Source organism: Neoarius graeffei, chromosome 12 (assembly GCF_027579695.1).
Source record: "Neoarius graeffei isolate fNeoGra1 chromosome 12, fNeoGra1.pri, whole genome shotgun sequence".
NCBI lineage: Eukaryota > Metazoa > Chordata > Actinopteri > Siluriformes > Ariidae > Neoarius > Neoarius graeffei.
Window position 1 is genome coordinate 64,968,747 of NC_083580.1, and position 16,677 is coordinate 64,985,423.

A 16,677-nucleotide genomic window follows, 5' to 3' on the forward strand; every position below is an offset into this window, starting at 1 on the left:
AGCCCTGTGATGACCTGGCGACTTGTCCAGGGTGTACCCCGCCTTTCGCCCGTAGTCAGTTGGGATAGGCTCCAGCTTGCCTGCGACCCTGTAGAACAGGGCAAAGCGGCTAGGGATAATGAGATGAGATGATGCAAAATCCAATTTTTAATAATTTTCCGGACTTTTATTAAAATTTAAGATTGTCTTTTTTCCTTGGCAGAAAATATTTAACATTTTAACACAGAAAATATAGAAGTATTTGATCAATTTGTCTGTATTCAATAGCTTTCAAAGAGATAAGCCTCAATTATGCAGAAATTAAGATTATCAGGACTAAAAATTGTAAGAAGAGACTGCTTTAATTTCAAAAACACATGAGATGGAAGCTGTGTTTATTTGCATAAAAATATCTTTTAAACAAATTCATCATCAAGAATTTAGGAAAATAAATTACAAACTGTTAAACATTTTTACATTCAGGTTGATTTCAAGGTTGGAGAGACACTGCATTAGTATTCTTTGGTCTAATAAGACTGGTGTCAAAAAGACGGAGGCAGACGCAGGGGGCTGTTGTGAAGAGCAGACGGGCTCGAGGGGAAGTGTGAGGAAATCTAAAGCCTTCCTCAGCTCTACTGTTTCCAGGAGGAAGATTACTTCCTGTGGATCAGCGCAAAACGCCGTGCTCGCTCTGCTCCGGGACTGGGGAAAAGACAAAAGAAAAGCTTTTCTTGTCGTTTATCTGCAACACGACGACACTGAACTCCTGCGTCCTGAAATTCAGAAGCAGTTTGTTGTGCCACCTACAGACCTAGTTCTACTGGATTTGAGATTTCATTTTAAAACATATTCAAATGTAATTAGATATTATAAAATGTTTCTGTATTGAATTCAACTCTTTTTGACACCATGGACTGTTACTTTTGAAATTAATCCCCCCCACTACCACCAGATGAACATGGTACCTTGAGAAACATCACAATGGCATATAAAAAAGTTGGAAATATGAGGAAAAAATGCGTAACAAGTAAAGAAACAAAAAGCTCAGTAACATTGTTTAGCGAATGCATTTGAAATCATGAGCAGAAGTAGGGTGCGTGTCATGCCGTTTCAGCTCATGGAGCCTAAACTCAGAGCTTGACTTGCTTTGAACTGCGAACCTCAAGCACTCATCCTGATGCAGATTCAGCTTTTAATCAAACAAGTCAAATCTTAAAAGGCATCTGTGTCAGGATTTGGGCCTCGTTTGGACTGATCTGTAATCAACGGACACAGATAAGAAGTTGTTCTTCCAACAAGCCTTGTCCGTCACTTGATGTGCTGTAAAGCTGAAGGACGGCCGTGTACGTAAAGGACGGTCAGTAACCTGATGAAGCTGAATGTGTGTTCTAGCGTCAAGGCTTGCTGATTCATTTATATTTCCCCTGGGACTCATGGGAACTGAAAGCTTTCTGACTGACTCAGGTTATTTGTGGTGTTTATTTCTAAAGGCAAGTCCACGATTGAGAAACCGGCCTGATGGCAAACTGGGTTTCCCATGTAAATAATCATTTCTAAGTAATTTTCTGTGTTCCATTCTTATGAGTAAAAAAAAATATATATATAAAATTTGTTGACAGCATGAGAGTTTTTCGAAGCGCCTATCTTAAAGATTTATCTTATCTTGAAGTATAACTTAACCACCATGAGTGTGGTTTTAATAATATTCAATAAATCGTGACAGAAAAAATATTGCAAGCTGATTCCGGTTCAGTCATCAAGTGCTGATTGGGGCAGGTTTTCTAATTCGAGCTGCTTCCCACCGAAGCCCCACCCTGTTCTGCTGGGAAACAGTAAACGGGAATGGAGTGTGTGACGTCTACTGGAGCCTTTGCTTCCTGAATAGACTGCCAAGATGTTTGTTTCCCCCAGTCAAATCGAAGTAATGGGGAAGTAGTGTGGCCGATGCAGAACTGAGGTTTCCCTGCACTGCAACGCTTGCAGCTGCTGATGCAGACACGCGCGCACACAGACCGTGCTTATATCTACACTCTTCCGGCACAAGAAGCCAAATGACCGTAGCTAGAGACTCTATAAGCACCTTGAGATATTTAAAGGCATTGTTTTTTTTATATATATGCACTACAATAACCTGTAATCTCAAGCCCCTGATTTCACAAATGCATCATTATTGAAAGTACTTTCAATGACACAATCACCAAAAGTCATATTCACACAATTTTCCCTTTACTTCAAATGTAGGCCATCAGCCATGACATGCTAATGCGTTTTGTGAAGTATTAGATGTCCGTTTCATTCAGAATAGGTTTCTTTTTTTTTTTTTTTTTTTACAGTGAAACGATTAACAGTTATTCAACAAAATCGAGTCGTACATGAGCTGATAGTCGATGAGGCGCATAGCACCGAGTTGGTTATAAGCAACGTACGACGAAATTGAGTGGAATAACTCTTATTCTGTCCACATTCACTGGATTTTAAGAGCATTTTTTTTTTTTTGCAAATTCAATAAATAAAAAAAAAACTTAACACAAAATGTCTGACAATCATTTCCGCTTAGAATGTAAACAAAGCGGCGAAATGACAGGAGCAATTTGTGAAAAATGCTATAATTATTGAAAATTTATATATATATATATATATATATATACACATACACATTACCATTAAATTTTTTTTTGGGGGGGGGGGGGGGGGGGGTTTTCCCCGAGTAGAGTTTTTATTTTGTACTCGGTTGCTTCAGCAACGTGCACCGCCATTTTGGTTTTCTCTATTCACGGTATATGAACTGATAGCCTAGTAGCAGAGTAGCCAATCACAGCATGTGACTGCTCATATCCAGCAAATGTGTATAGAATAAATCCCTGTTTAACCGTATCTAATACTGAATGCTCAATTCTGATTGGTCAGAAGGTGTTGATTAATTTTGTTTAATAAGGTTTGTATTAAATTAATTCTATTCTTAATGCTATATTTTCTCTAGTATCAACTTACACAGCCTTGTATAGCAGACGATCTATGTAGTTTTTGTTGTTTTTTTTTTTTTTAAGATGTGTAATCAAGGAGATGTTTATTTAGTATTTCTGGAAGGAGTCTCCAGTGTCAGCACTTTAAAACCGTCAAAAGGTAAAGCTTTAATTTTACAGTTTCTGTCACAGGAAACATTTCAGGACAGACGCGTTAGCTCTTTCCGCGTTCTCGGTAACATGGCAAGCTTAAAAGGTGTCGTCTTATTAACAGAGAGAGAAAGCATGTATATAATAATAGCAAGTATCACATGTCGCTCTTTGATTAAAAAAAAAAAAAATCTCTTGGTATAAGAGGAATAAGACATTTCATGACATGCTGTTAGAGGAAAGCAATTAACCCGTCATTCATTATTACAACAGCATGCCATGTCCTGTTTTATACCTTACTAACTTCATAATCACTAATTATTCATGCTAATTAGGATTATTTGAGATATAAATGCACATACATTAAATCACCCAGTTAAACGCATTAAGATTTAAACTATTCATAATTAACATTATTTAGTAGATTTAGCACAAACATGCTGTCGATATATAAAAGATTTAGTACATTAGTATATACTAGTACATCATTATTCACATAATTGTTATAGTGCATTTGTGGATTTAATGATAGTTTTATTTGTGTGCGTGCGCTGTGTTTTCCTTCTGGATTTTTTATAGTCAGAAATATATCTTTGCTGTATACGTTCATAATTACACTGCTGCTAATCTTACGAGTGGTAGAAGGTTAACAAAAGACGATTAATCGTCAGATGAAATCGTCATCGTGACATGCCATGACGTTACTACACTTGTGGTGAAGGGAAAACTGTGTAAATTTCTTTCAAATGAGGCATGAACCTTTGAAGAAGAGGTCATAAAATCCACAATCATGTGTCCTCCGTGCTCAAAAATATCATTATGTGATTAAGAATGCCCCCCCCCCAAAAAAGCGCGCTTTTGAACGTCCTTCAAATTTGACTGACGTGCTCGTTCCCTGTCCGTTTGTCCGTGGTGTACAGTATTAATTACCATTTTCACAGCCTGTAAATAACAAGCACCAGCCAACTGACTCCTGACTCCAACTGCAATCTGTTTCCAAAAGACTGATTCTCTTCTCTTTATACATTTCTTATTATAATATTATCAAACTCTCGGCAGATTTCTCAGGTTTTCATTTTCAGAGGAGCACGCAGTGTCTTTTGGGCGAAGCAGGCTGAGGGTTGAGGAAAGCGCGAACAGCCTCGGCGAACACGTCCTTGATGCCGTCCTGGCTGAGCGCCGAGCACTCCATGTACTTGACCGCATGGATGTGGCGGGCGAGCGCTTGGCCCTGCTGCACCGTTATGGGCGCCTGGTTCTGATCCTTCAGCTTCTTCTGCACCTCAGGGTCGTTGCGCAGGTCGCTCTTGGTGCCCACAAGGAGGATAGGCACGTTGGGGCAGTGGTGCGTCACCTCAGGATGCCACTTATGCTTGACGTTCTCATAGGAGGGTGGGCTGGAGATGGAGAAGCAGATGACAAACACGTTGGTCTGGGGGTAAGACAGCGTGCGCAGCCGGTCGTATTCCTCTTGCCCCGCCGTGTCCCACAGGTTGAGGCTGATTGTCCGGCCGTCCACACTCACTTGAGAGCTGTAGTTGTCGAACACAGTGGGGATGTACTCTTTGGGGAAAGCGCCAGTGGTGTAAGAGATGAGCAGGCAGGTTTTCCCCACTGCACCATCTCCCACAACCACACACTTGATGCTCTGCATGCTGGATGGATGGAGCACTCAGATCTACCGGATCTACTTCAGCAATCTCCTGAGAAAGACACACACAACATGTAACCAAGAACATCCTGCCATGAACAAGAACACAGACTATGAAGTGGTTAAAAGGTTGAACTGAAGGAAAATGAACCTATGAAAATATACTATGGTGTGGGTGTGCATAATTATACGTTTGTTTATTCTATCCACATTCACTGGATATGAGCAATCGCATGCTCTGATTGGCTACTCTGCTACTAGGCCATCAGCTCATATACCGTGAGTAGAGGAAAAACAAAAATGGCAGCACATGTTGGTGAACCAACTGAGGATGAAATAAAAACTACTTGAACCCCCCTCAAAATACAAAAGTAATAAAACATGGAATAAAAACATTTGATGGCAAGAACATCTTTATTTTTCAATAATTATCGCATTTCACAAATTGCTACGGTCATTTCATCGCTTTGTTTACATTCTAAGCGGAAGTGATTTTGTCGGATGTTTTGTATAAAGTTTTTATTTATCGACTTTGCAAAAAAAAAAAAAAAAAAGAATAAAAATGCTCCGTTTCTCAAAATCCAATGAATGTGGATAAAAGTTATTCCACTCACTCAATCTCATCATACATGGCTTATAGCCAACTCAGTGCTAGGCGCCTCATCAGCTCGTGTACGACTTGATTTCGTGGAATAACTATTATATATAAAACGATGGGCAAAAATGTCAATGTTTCCCTGCACTAAGAAGAGAACCTATAACCTGTGAACTCATAATGGAAACTTAGTGGCAGCTGTTGATCTCGGTCCATAAGCTTTTAAAATACTTTGCTATATTGTACCAGTCAAAAGTTTGTACACCCCTACTCATTCAAAAAAGGGTTTTCTGTATTTGGACTATTTTCTACATTGTAGAACAATACAACATACGAGTTAGCAATATACAGTACCAGTCAAAAGTTTGGACACCTTCCAATTCAATGGTTTTTCTTTTTTTTTATTAATTAAAAAAAGTTACTTCATGTCTTAAAGTAATGATGGACGTTTTCTCTTTACTTGAGCAGTTCTTGATGTATGGATTACTACACTTGAGGAAAAGGACTATTTACTGTATGTTTATTATTTAACATTTACTGTTTGATCTCAAACACATGCACTAACATTTAACGAAACACAGCTGTTAACTGAAAAGCATTCCAGGTGACTCCCTCATGAAGCTGGTGAAGATAATGCTAATAGGGTGCAAAGCGTTATCAAGGTAAATGCTGGCTACTTTGAAATATGAAACAGGTGGTTTGTTTGGTTTTTTTTACCCTTTGTTTACCACACAATTCCAGATGTTATTTCATAGCTTTGATGTCTTCAGTATTGTTCTACAATGTAGTGTTTCTGTAGAAAATACAGAAACACCCATGAATGAGTAGGGGTGTACAAACTTTTCACTGGTACTGTACGTTACAGCAACCACAAACAGCCCTTCCCTCTCCAGCCTCACTTTTTTTTCCTCTCTTTTGAACTTAATACAACAAAAATTAAGTGCGCCATGTTAGAGAGCAATCTCAAAACCTAATTCCTGAAGACTCCCCCCATGTGTAAAAAAAAAAAAAATTATAACTTTACCTCAAAAGTGCTAACACTGGAGACGCCTTTCAAAAACACTAAACATTTCACCGAAAACAATAAATCCACCATACAAGTTTCTGTGTATGCTGTTACAATAGAAATGCGAACGCGTTAGAACGAATGCATTAATACAAACCTTGCAGCCAGAACTACTCTCAGAGCTGCCGTTATAGAAAAGTAATCAACACCTTCCAACTAATCGGATTTGAGAATTCGGCAGCATTGCGACGTTTGCTGGAAGTATAATCGGGTAAAAGCGGTAAGGATACAGTACGTCCACTACGGACTGTTAAAAAGGGACTCTAATTACTCAACAGTCATGAATACGACATGCTCGGCTCTTCTGTGGTTTATCCATCTCACGATTTCTAAAACCACTTTGTCTTCAACTTCTGCATTGAGTTTTTTTTTGTTGTTTATTTTTATTCCTTTTACTATTCAACTTTAAAAGGAGACACGAACACTCAAGACGCAAGGTGAAAATTCCTCAGTCTTCCTTTTCACAGTTTTGTTTTATTCTTTCATACTAGTTCAGAGTCCAGCAGATAATTTACCACAGGATAATGAAGCAAGACCGTCTCTGCCCAATCTCCAGGGATTGGTGGGGTGGGGGTGAACGATTTAGATCCCAGCCCTCTCTGCTTTAAGGCGTTAGCTAATGATGTTAGTAAGCCAAGAACGTAGCAAAAAAAAAAAAAAAAAAAAAACACACACTGAGGCGGAACCCCCTTCCTGTGTCCTGCTGTCATTCTCTGGTCTGAGACAACTGACTGGCCGGCAAGAGTGATAATGCGAGATGTGGAGGTGCGAAGGTGCAAAAACGGTGATTAAATACAAATTACAAATGCAATTCACAACAATTACAACTTCCCATGTTAGTTTTAAGATCTCTGGCTTTTATTTTGCTGATTACAGAAACCTGGGTGTGGTCAATTGGTGGCATGTTTTAAGCTGAACAACTTGCCTTGATTAGCAACAGGAAACATTGCTGATGGTGTCAGAATTGAGACAATGCCTGCTTCAAAAACGTGCTGCAACACTGCATGTTAGCAAGATTTCTAAACAAGAGAGAAGCGAGAAATCAAGAACGCCTTGCTGTGAACAAACGGAATTGCCCAAAACGTCTGTTCAACTACAACCAAAATCAGTTGAGAAAATGAACCAGCTTAAAACAAGTGTGTAAACGTTACTGTAGTCATGTAAACGTTCTGGATGGGTTAAATTTAGTCTGTGCACTGAAACTTGTTGGCCTAAAAAGAAAAAAAGAGAACTAAAATCAAGCTGAGATTGCTTGAGAAAAGAAGAAAAAAAAAAAGTGGAAGTGTCTGGTTAAAAATGCAATATGCTCGCAGTTCTTCACAAAACCTACTTGCTGAGTTTGCAGGAATGGTTTATGGAAACTATTTCCTTAATCCAGCTGATATGTTTTATACAGCTTGGATGGAGTTAGGGTATGTTTGGGCTTATTACTGTACTGTAAAAACTTCTATAGCTAGCACATCCATTAGGAAGCTCTATAAAACACAAAACACTGATCTGCATCAAAGTCATAAAACTTATTACTGAAACTACAGCAACCGATTACGTATGTACGAGTTCTCTTGCTTAACCTTAAACGAACTATTAAGTGTACAAATAGCTTATTACGACAACATCTTACTCTTAACAGTGTCTCAATTTGTCACGTCACGAAGCTCTGCTTTCAGTTATTCTGCCTTTTTTGTAATTACTGAACTTTTAAGGTTAAGACAGGGTATACAGTAAGAGGAAGGATTAATAAGGAACTCTCACTTAGTATCAGCAGCAGCAGGGTGTTGCAGACTGCTGAGCAAAAAAAAAAAAAAAAAACCCAAAACTTTTTTTTTTTAACAAAACGTCCTCTTTACAGCTGAACGAAGCACAGCCAGTCAAACTGCAGCTGAACGTGTTGCATGTGATGGGAAGAAGCAGACTATCGTTAATGTAAAACATATTTGAATAATTGATATGCTCCAGATCAGGGAAGTGAATGGTGTGTGCCGATGAATGGACTTTACAAAGCTATGATACTGATAGACACACAAAAACCTCTTGCAGCTTATAGGATGAGGATGTCACTCTACACACAGTTCCACTTTTCCTAAAGCAAAAGCCACAATCTTATCTCTGTCTCTTTTCTTGCAACGTTTTTCATTCAATCCAAAACTGAACCCGTCGATAAACAGCAGAGATACAAAACACAAACCTGAATTTGTATAAAATCAATCAATCATTCATTCTATATCCATCCACTCTCAGAAAATAAAAAGTACATTACTGTATCTTTAGGGGTACTGGGGCAGTACCCTTTAGGGTACTTATTTGTACCCTTTATACAGTGCTTGGGAGCATACATGTTCCTTTTTGGCCCTAAAAAGGTAAACACAGTTAACCTGAGGTTCAATAATGAGCCCTAGAGTGGATGCACATCTATATTGTACCTTGAGGGACAGAAATGGACTCCTACTGTACCCCTATTTCTAATAGTGTAGGTACTAAACTGTACTTTGTCTTCATCCGTAACTTTAACACTGGAAACATGAACACATTATACCTTTAAAACAATTTAACAGCCCAACCACTGTTGAATCTTTCCAGTAGCATTACTTAAAAAAAAAAAGTTAACTAAAGGGACTCCTGCTTGCCCCTTCCCAAGTAAAATACACACTCTGGAGGTACAAAAGACAGACATTTCATCGTAGCACCCAAAAAAAAAAAAAAAAAAAAATACGGAAAAGAACAGTGGTATTATCTTTGTTTCTCAGAGTCCAAATGTGTACGTTTTGGCTAGTGATCTAATTAAAATAGTGGATTTTATAAAGATCTTGTATTTGATATGAACTTTTAATGTCTCTCCGGTTCCAAGCCATTCACTGAGATTAGTTACTTCCTCCTCCTCATCATCATTATTAGTAGTAGTAGTCGTCGTCGTCATTCCCCAAGTAGTGATCTGGAATCAGACACCATACTGTACATCCTCAGTAAAAAGGGTACTAAACTGTACCATTTCTTCCTGCTTATCTTTTGTACCTTTGATATGTCAATATATTTAAAATAAGATTTAGGATGCATAATAGGACCTTAATTCAACATGCACCTTTATAGGTCAAAAGATACACAAGGTGTATGATTGAGCATAGTCTTTTTGAAATAAGGAACAAAAAAAAAAAAAAAGTACCACCAATAATACATTTACTGTATGGGTTGTTTTACAATCAGGGTACAAAGTTTGTCACAGGGGTCCAAAATTCAAATTGATTCAAACTGGTTCTTGTAGCAGTTTTTAAGTGAAGGACAAGTTAAAGAACAGATTTCAGGTAATTTTGAGACGTGTGTGCATGGTAGTTTTGTGTAATCTGCTATAAGCTGGGAGAAACAAATGAAGTGATTCTCGGAGAGGACTTTTTTTTTTTTTAATTCAGAATCCACTACTTCCATAGTGCTTTTAAATATAAGGCTGTAAGCTTTGTGTTCTCATGTCATTATCTCTAGCCGCTTTATCCTTCTACAGGGTCGCAGGCAAGCTGGAGCCTATCCCAGCTGACTATAGGCGAAAGGCGGGGTACACCCTGGACAAGTCGCCAGGTCATCACAGGGCTGACACATAGACACAGACAACCATTCACACTCACATTCACACCTACGGTCAATTTAGAGTCACCAGTTAACCTAACCTGCATGTCTTTGGACTGTGGGGGAAACCGGAGCACCCGGAGGAAACCCACGCGGACACGGGGAGAACATGCAAACTCCACACAGAAAGGCCTTCGCCGGCCCCGGGGCTCGAACCCAGGACCTTCTTGCTGTGAGGCGACAGCGCTAACCACTACACCACCGTGCCGCCAGCTTTGTGTTAGTTGTGTCTAATATTTGCATCCCAATATCTTGACCACATTTTAGGATGAAAATAAATCATTTTAGATATATATATGCTATTCTTCCTGATATTGAAAAATTAGCTGTCTCGGAGAGGACATTTTTGTGACACAATTACATACTAAATTTGATCAAAATAGTCTGAAAACTTACTGGCATTCAACATTAAAACTTAACCATGTTTCCAATTCCATCCCTTTTGGAGCTACCTGTGGTAAAAAAAAAAAAAAAGCAAAAAAAAAAGCACTTTTTCTAAATGACACGAGTAATTTTGCTAAATATGACATTCACCAAAAATAACGTTATCACCAAGGTTTTTTTTGCAGCTATCACAGGGCTACAATAAACAACCAAGTTTATTTAGTCAAGCCTTTTGATATTGAAGATAATAAGTGTTAAATGTGATTTTTAGCTTGCGTACCCTGATTATAAAACAACCCTTAGATTATGTTTACCTGGGAAGGTGTATGTGGTGTAGTTTTTAGAGTCAATGATCCTAATTATGTTCCTCAAGTTCTTTTTAGGCTACTAAAGGTACTCAGTAGGCCTGTGTAATGTTGATGGTACCACTCCAGTGTTGCACATGGGAGTGCAGCTGAGTACCCTTTTTTTTTTGGTTGTTGTTCTTCAGACAGTGAAGAGGTGATTAGGGCCTGGGAGTGGCACCGGGTTCTGTCTCTACAGTCCCAACACGAACGACTCCACAACTCGAGACTGAAAGAGCAAAGCAGTCCGACATGTAGAAGTATTACGGTACATGTAGCCCAGGGTTTGAGCGCGCGACCGTGTGCCCTGATAAACTGGCTGCCTGAAGTCAACGCCCGGAGGAAAGAGAAAACAAAAACAAGCTCAGACATGACCGACAAGCTGCCACACTCCGTCCACAAGCTAGCGGAAACATTTCCCTGCCACAGTAAAGAAAGGCGTCTCGACTCTTACCGAACATACTCCGCTTCTTTCAGCTCGTTAATCCCAGCAGCGCGAGCACCGAGCGGATCCGTCTGCAAGCAGCACGCGCACTTCTCTCAGCTACTTATTCAACTATGTAGGAAGTGAGCGCGCGCCGAACAGAGGAAGTACGGCTTAACGGCAGATTTGAGGAAGTTTGCTGAAATGAGGCCATAAAACTGTGCGTGCGGTCGTAAAAATATAGATTCTGCACAGGGAATTCCCGCAGTGTGACCTCTGGCCCATTCTCGGCATATTTTTACATATATATTTTAAATTAAGTCACTGAAGGGTTTTCTCAGATTTCACTCCTACTCAAAAAGCGGTAGCGGATTTTTTTTTTTTTTAAATTTCCTGTCATACAACTTTGCATAAATTCCAGTTTTGCGCTCCTAATGAAAAATAAGTTCTTAAAGGGATGGACAAATTTAGTAAACCTGAATTCAAACGCTCTGCTTTAAGCGTGTGAAAATACTTTAGTTCCAGTAATTTCCTGGGTCATGGAGTTTTAGTAGAGTTACTAGTGCATCTCAAAAAAAAAAAAATTAGAATGCCATGAAAAAGTTCCTTTTTTTCATAATTTAATTCAAAAAGGTAAACTTTCGGGCGGCACGGTGGTGTAGTGGTTAGTGCTGTCGTGGGTTTCCCCCAAAGACATGCAGGTTAGGTTAACTGGTGACTCTAAATTGACCGTAGGTGTGAATGGTTGTCTGTGTCTATGTGTCAGCCCTGTGATGACTTGTCCAGGGTGTACCCCGCCTTTCGCCCGTAGTCAGCTGGGATAGGCTCCAGCTGCGACCCTGTAGAAGGATGAAGTGGCTAGAGATAATGAGATGAGATGAAGGTAAACTTTCATATATTCTGTATTCATTACATGTAAAGTGAAATACAACCCCGATTCCAAAAAAGTTGGGACAAAGTCTCATATTATCTCTAGCCGCTTTATCCTTCTACAGGGTCGCAGGCAAGCCGGAGCCTATCCCAGCTGACTACGGGCAAAAGGCGGGGTACACCCTGGACAAGTCGCCAGGTCATCACAGGGCTGACACATAGACACAGACAACCATTCACACTCACATTCACACCTACGGTCAATTTAGAGTCACCAGTTAACCTAACCTGCATGTCTTTGGACTGTGGGGGAAACCGGAGCACCCAGAGGAAACCCACGCGGACACGGGGAGAACATGCAAACTCCGCACAGAAAGGCCCTCGCCGGCCATGGGGCTCGAACCCAGGACCTTCTTGCTGTGAGGCGACAGCGCTAACCACTACACCACCGTGCCGTTGGGACAAAGTACAAATTGTAAATAAAAACGGAATGCAATAATTTACAAAATCTCAAAAACCGATATTGTATTCACAATAGAACATAGACAACATATCAAATGCAGAAAGTGAGACATTTTGAAATTTCATGACAGCAACACATCTCAAAAAAGTTGGGACGGGGCAATAAGAGGCTGGAAAAGTTCTCATCTCATCTCATTATCTGTAGCCGCTTTATCCTGTCCTACAGGGTCGCAGGCAAGCTGGAGCCTATCCCAGCTGACTACGGGTGAAAGGCCAGGTCATCACAGGGCTGACACATAGACACAGACAACCATTCACACCTACGGTCAATTTAGAGTCACCAGTTAACCTAACCTGCATGTCTTTGGACTGTGGGGGAAACCGGAGCACCCGGAGGAAACCCACGTGGACACCATGCAAACTCCACACAGAAAGGCCCTCGCCGGCCACGGGGCTCGAACCCAGGACCTTCTTGCTGTGAGGCGACAGCGCTAACCACTACACCACCGTGCCGCCCCAAATTGTAACTCATTAGGTCAATTGGCAATAGGTCATTAACATGACTGGGTATAAAAAGAGCATCTTGGAGTGGCAGCGGCTCTCAGAAGTAAAGATGGGAAGAGGATCACCAATCCCCCTAATTCTGCGCCGACAAATAGTGGAGCAATATCAGAAAGGAGTTCGACAGTGTAAAATTGCAAAGAGTTTGAACATATCATCATCTATAGTGCATAATATCATCAAAAGATTCAGAGAATCTGGAAGAATCTCTGTGCGTAAGGATCAAGGCCGGAAAACCATACTGGGTGCCCGTGATCTTTGGGCCCTTAGACGGCACTGTATCACATACAGGCATGCTTCTGTATTGGAAATCACAAAATTGGCTCAGGAATATTTCCAGAGAACATTATCTGTGAACACAATTCACTGTGCCGTCCGCCGTTGCCAGCTAAAACTCTATAGTTCAAAGAAGAAGCCGTATCCAAACGTGATCCAGAAGCGCAGACATCTTCTCTGGGCCAAGGCTCATTTAAAATGGACTGTGGCAAAGTGGAAAACTGTTCTGTGGTCAGACGAATCAAAATTTGATGTTCTTTATGGAAATCGGGGACACTGTGTCATTCAGACTAAAGAGGAGAAGGACGACCCAAGTTGTTATCAGCGCTCAGTTCAGAAGCCTGCATCTCTGATGGTATGGGGTTGCATTAGTGCGTGTGGCATGGGCAGCTTACACATCTGGAAAGACACCATCAATGCTGAAAGGTATATCCAGGTTCTAGAGCAACATATGCTCCCATCCAGATGACGTCTCTTTCAGGGAAGACCTTGCATTTTCCAACATGACAATGCCAAACCACATACTGCATCAATTACAGCATCATGGCTGCATAGAAGAAGGGTCCGGGTACTGAACTGGCCAGCCTGCAGTCCAGATCTTTCACCCATAGAAAACATTTGGCGCACCATAAAACGGAAGATACGACAAAAAAGACCTAAGACAGTTGAGCAACTAGAATCCTACATTAGACAAGAATGGGTTAACATTCCTATCCCTAAACTTGAGCAACTTTTCTCCTCAGTCCCCAGACGTTTACAGACTGTTGTAAAGAGAAAAGGGGATGTCTCACAGTGGTAAACATGGCCTTGTCCCAACTTTTTTGAGATGTGTTGTTGTCATGAAATTTAAAATCACCTAATTTTTCTCTTTAAATGATACATTTTCTCAGTTTAAACATTTGATATGTCATCTATGTTCTATTCTGAATAAAATATGGAATTTTGAAACTTCCACATCATTGCATTCCGTTTTTATTTACAATTTGTACTTTGTCCCAACTTTTTTGGAATCGGGATTGTATTTAAAGCCTTTTTTGTTTTAATTTTGATGATTATGGCTTATAGCTCATGAAAATCAGAAATCCAGTATCTCAAATTATTAGAATATTCCCTAAGATCAATCAAAAAAGGAATTACAATACAGAAATGTCCAACTTCTGAAAAGTATATTCATTTATACACTCAATACTTGGTTGGGACTCCTTAACCATGAATTACTGTATCAATGTGGTGTTATTGAAGCCCAGGTTGCTTTGATAGTGGCCTTCAGCGTATCTGTATTTTTGGGTCGGGTGTTTCTCATCTTCCTCTTGACAATGCCCCATAGATTCTCTATGGGGTTCAGGTCAGGCAAGTTGGCTGGCCAATCAAACACAGTAATATCATGGTCAGCAAACCATTTGGTAGTAGTTTTGGCACTGTGGGTAGGTGCTAAGTCCTGCTGGAAAAGGAAATCAGCATCTCCAAAAAGCTCGTCAGCAGATGGATGCATGAAGTGCTCTAAAATCTCCTGGTAGATGGATGTGTTGACTTTGGACTTGATAAAATACAGTGGACCAACACCAGCAGATGACATGGCACCCCAAATGATCACAGACTGTGGAAACTTCACACTGGGCTTCAAACACCTTGGATTCTGTGCCTCTCCACTCTTCCTCCAGACTCTAGAACCGTGATTTCCAAATGAAATGCAAAACATACTTTCATCTGAAAAGAGGACTTTGGACCACTGAGCAACAGTCCATTTCTTTCTCTCCTTAGCCCAGATAAGACACTTCTGACATTGTCTCTGGCTCAGGAGTAGCTTGATATTAGGAATGTGAAAGTTGTATGCCCTTTCTTGAAGACGTCTGTTCGTGATGGGTCTTGATACACTGACACCAGCCTCAGTCCACTCCTTGTGAAGCTCTCCCAAGTTCTTGAATCAACTTTTCTTGACAATCCTCTCAAGACTGCGGCCATCCCTGTTGCTCGTGCACCTTTTCCAGCCACCCTTTTCAGCAATGACCTTTTGTGGCTTACCCATCCTTGTGGAGGGCATCAGTGATCATCTTCTGGACAACAGTCAAGTCAGCAGTCTTCCCCATGATTGTGGTTGTGTGTACTGAACTAGACCAAGAGATACACTGTTCATACTGTTTTAGTCAAAGTGAAATATTCTAATATTTTGAGATGTTTTTTTTTATGTTTTTGTACTGTATGCCGTACTGATTAAAATTAAAATAGAAAAATGCTTGAAACATTTTAGTTTATGTGTAATGAGTCTATAATATATAACATTTTCACTTTCTTAAATAACTGATGGAAAATATTGAACTTTTTCACAATATTCAAATTTTTTGAGATGCACTAGTAGTCGTTGACTTACGACTGCGTTTGGTTACGACTGACCGGTCATAAACCGATCTGGTCATAAGTCAGCCTATGTTAAATGAACGTAAGTATATTGTGATGTGTAATGATATTGTAATCATCTTAAAGTCTTATTTTCTTATTTCATTACCTCGGCTCATTATTTGGTTTAAGTCAAACACTGCATACTACACTGCGTACAGTACAATTTGTTTAATATGTGCAAAACAAAAAATACGAAATACAGGTGTGAAAAATAGAAAACATTTTAGTTTGAAACATACCAAAATACAAATGTAAAACATAGCAAAATACAAAACTTAGTGACTGCTGGCGTCACTGGTGCTTGGCTGTGGGTCGTCTACATCATCAGCAGCTGTTGCAGCGCTCGGGCTGGCGGGAGTATTTGCTCGTTTCATAAACCAGGAGCTGGGGCGGAAACTGTATGACGGAGAGCACGAGAGAGACTGCGCATGTGCCTGGAGCTGGGGCGGAAACTGTTGTACGCAGCGAGAGGCACTGCCGGGAGCTGGGGCGGAAACTGTCGTACGCTCAGCTAGCTCAGCTGGGAAACACTTGCCAGTCATAACCAGACGGTCGTAAAGTCGGTCGTAAGTCACATAGGTCGTAAGTTGACGACTACCTATATATATGAGAGAGAGAGTGGCATAGTGGTTAGCACTGTCGCCTCACAGCAAGAAGGTCCTGGGTTTGAGCCAGCGGCCGGTGAGGGCCTTTCTGTGTGGAGTTTGCATGTTCTCCCCGTGTCTACGTGGGTTTCCTCCCACAGTCCAAAGACATGCAGGTTAGGTTAATGTGAATGATTTTGTCTCTGTGTCAGCCCTGCGATGACCTGGTGACTTGTCCAGGGTGTACCCCGCCTTTCTCCCGTAGTCAGCTGGGATAGGCTCCAACTTGCCTGCGTAGAACAGGATAAGCAGCTACAGATAATGGATGGATATATATATATATATATATATGGCGGCAC

General features: G+C 40.5%; 1 protein-coding gene across 2 annotated transcripts; it reads right to left on the bottom strand.

The window, feature by feature from the left end:
• Positions 1–2,666: 2,666 nt before the first annotated feature.
• On the bottom strand, positions 2,667–11,326 carry rhogb (ras homolog family member Gb). 2 transcript variants are annotated; one of them, XM_060936241.1, is made up of 2 exons: positions 11,199–11,326; positions 2,667–4,792 (listed from the first exon to the last, which is right to left on the bottom strand). In XM_060936241.1, exon 2 carries the CDS (start codon positions 4,744–4,746, stop codon positions 4,171–4,173), a length of 576 nt encoding a protein of 191 aa, XP_060792224.1. In that variant the 5' UTR covers positions 4,747–4,792; positions 11,199–11,326; the 3' UTR covers positions 2,667–4,170. The 2 variants fall into 2 exon arrangements, with proteins under 2 accessions (XP_060792224.1, XP_060792223.1); XM_060936240.1 differs by having other exon boundaries at positions 2,667–4,795.
• Positions 11,327–16,677: the final 5,351 nt, after the last annotated feature.

Bases quoted from the DNA above. Each gene is read 5' to 3' on its own strand.
- rhogb (XM_060936241.1), bottom strand. From the start codon at position 4,746: ATGCAGAGCATCAAGTGTGTGGTTGTGGGAGATGGTGCAGTGGGGAAA.